Below are 1,152 nucleotides of genomic sequence, written 5' to 3'. Positions count from 1 at the left end.
ATCACCACCTTCTAAACCACATCAATAACTTGGGATTGTGGCACAGTATATATAAAATGCTTGACGATTCCTACTTATAGCACTGGTAACCTGCAGGGTAAATTGAGTATCTTATGAAAATTTATCCAACTTCTCTAATTAAGAGGAGAATTATCATGATACACATTTACAGTTACTTTCTGGTCTACTAATTCAATTCATTTTTAACAAAAAATAATAATAATAATAAAGAAGACAGCTTGCTGCCACAAGCTTGCAATCACATATCAGAAAGAAAGAAAATTGCTCCTTGCCTAGTAAAAATCCTTAAGTTCCAACCCATGGCTAGGATGCTACCCATCACAGAGCATGTGCCACTTGGCAATCTGTCTCCTAGGGAAGTCACAGATCTCCTTCCAGTGCTCTCCACCGGTTCCTTCTGCTGCTGAGCCCAAGACCAACCGCCCAATCACCTCATTTCGAGACCCCCTTTCAGAATCCAAAACCAGAAATTCAACACTTATTTCTTCAAGACCCTCACAAGGAATATCAAAGACAAACAGTTCATTGAACACTGCATTGGGGGTGCATTTCTTCACATGAGTCTTCTTTTTGGAGATTCTTTTTTTGGCATGGTACAGGTTCACTTTGACGTAGGGATCTGTAACGGTACATAACAGGCATTATGATAACAGAACCCCTCTAGAAAACTGATCTCAAGATAATGGTACCTTTAGAGATTATGGCATGCCAATAAAATATGTTTTCAATGAAAATGAGTGAGAGGAAAGGGAAAATATAGATAAAACTCAGTTTTTCTCTTGTCAACAAAATTGAAAATAAGGAAGAATATGCAACATAAGAGAAAGCAGTTGTAAGCCAGAAGATAAGGAAGAAATAATAATGGTAGGAAAAGGAGATAACATAAAGGGGAAGAAAACAGAATGTTGTATGGACACATTCTGATTACTAATAACTCATTCCAGAGAACAGGAAAGAAGAAAAAAGAAATAAAAAATTAAATGACATCAAAGCCTACTGACTTGTATGACTTTGCGTAATTTAAGATCATGCTACTTTACCACACATTAAATTATATTATTTTTGCCTTTTTCTGGTTGCAGCATATGAGTTCATTTTAGCTTCTTAATCTAAACCTTTAGTACCATGTTT

General features: G+C 35.9%; 1 protein-coding gene across 1 annotated transcript in view; it reads right to left on the bottom strand.

Annotated features, from left to right (window-relative positions):
• Positions 1 to 1,152, bottom strand: part of SYT4 (synaptotagmin IV) — an 11,888-nt gene that overhangs the window by 2,968 nt on the left and 7,768 nt on the right. Inside the window, exon 4 of the mRNA XM_008579950.1 lies at positions 9 to 640. Coding sequence (XP_008578172.1) covers positions 333 to 640 — 308 coding nt within the window. The 3' untranslated portion in view covers positions 9 to 332. The remainder of the gene's footprint in view (positions 1 to 8; positions 641 to 1,152) is intronic.

The sequence above is a fragment of the Galeopterus variegatus genome, unplaced genomic scaffold, assembly GCF_000696425.1.
Source record: "Galeopterus variegatus unplaced genomic scaffold, G_variegatus-3.0.2 Scaffold1987, whole genome shotgun sequence".
NCBI classification, from domain to species: Eukaryota; Metazoa; Chordata; class Mammalia; order Dermoptera; family Cynocephalidae; genus Galeopterus; species Galeopterus variegatus.
This window is presented reverse-complemented; position numbering and strand designations above follow the sequence as displayed.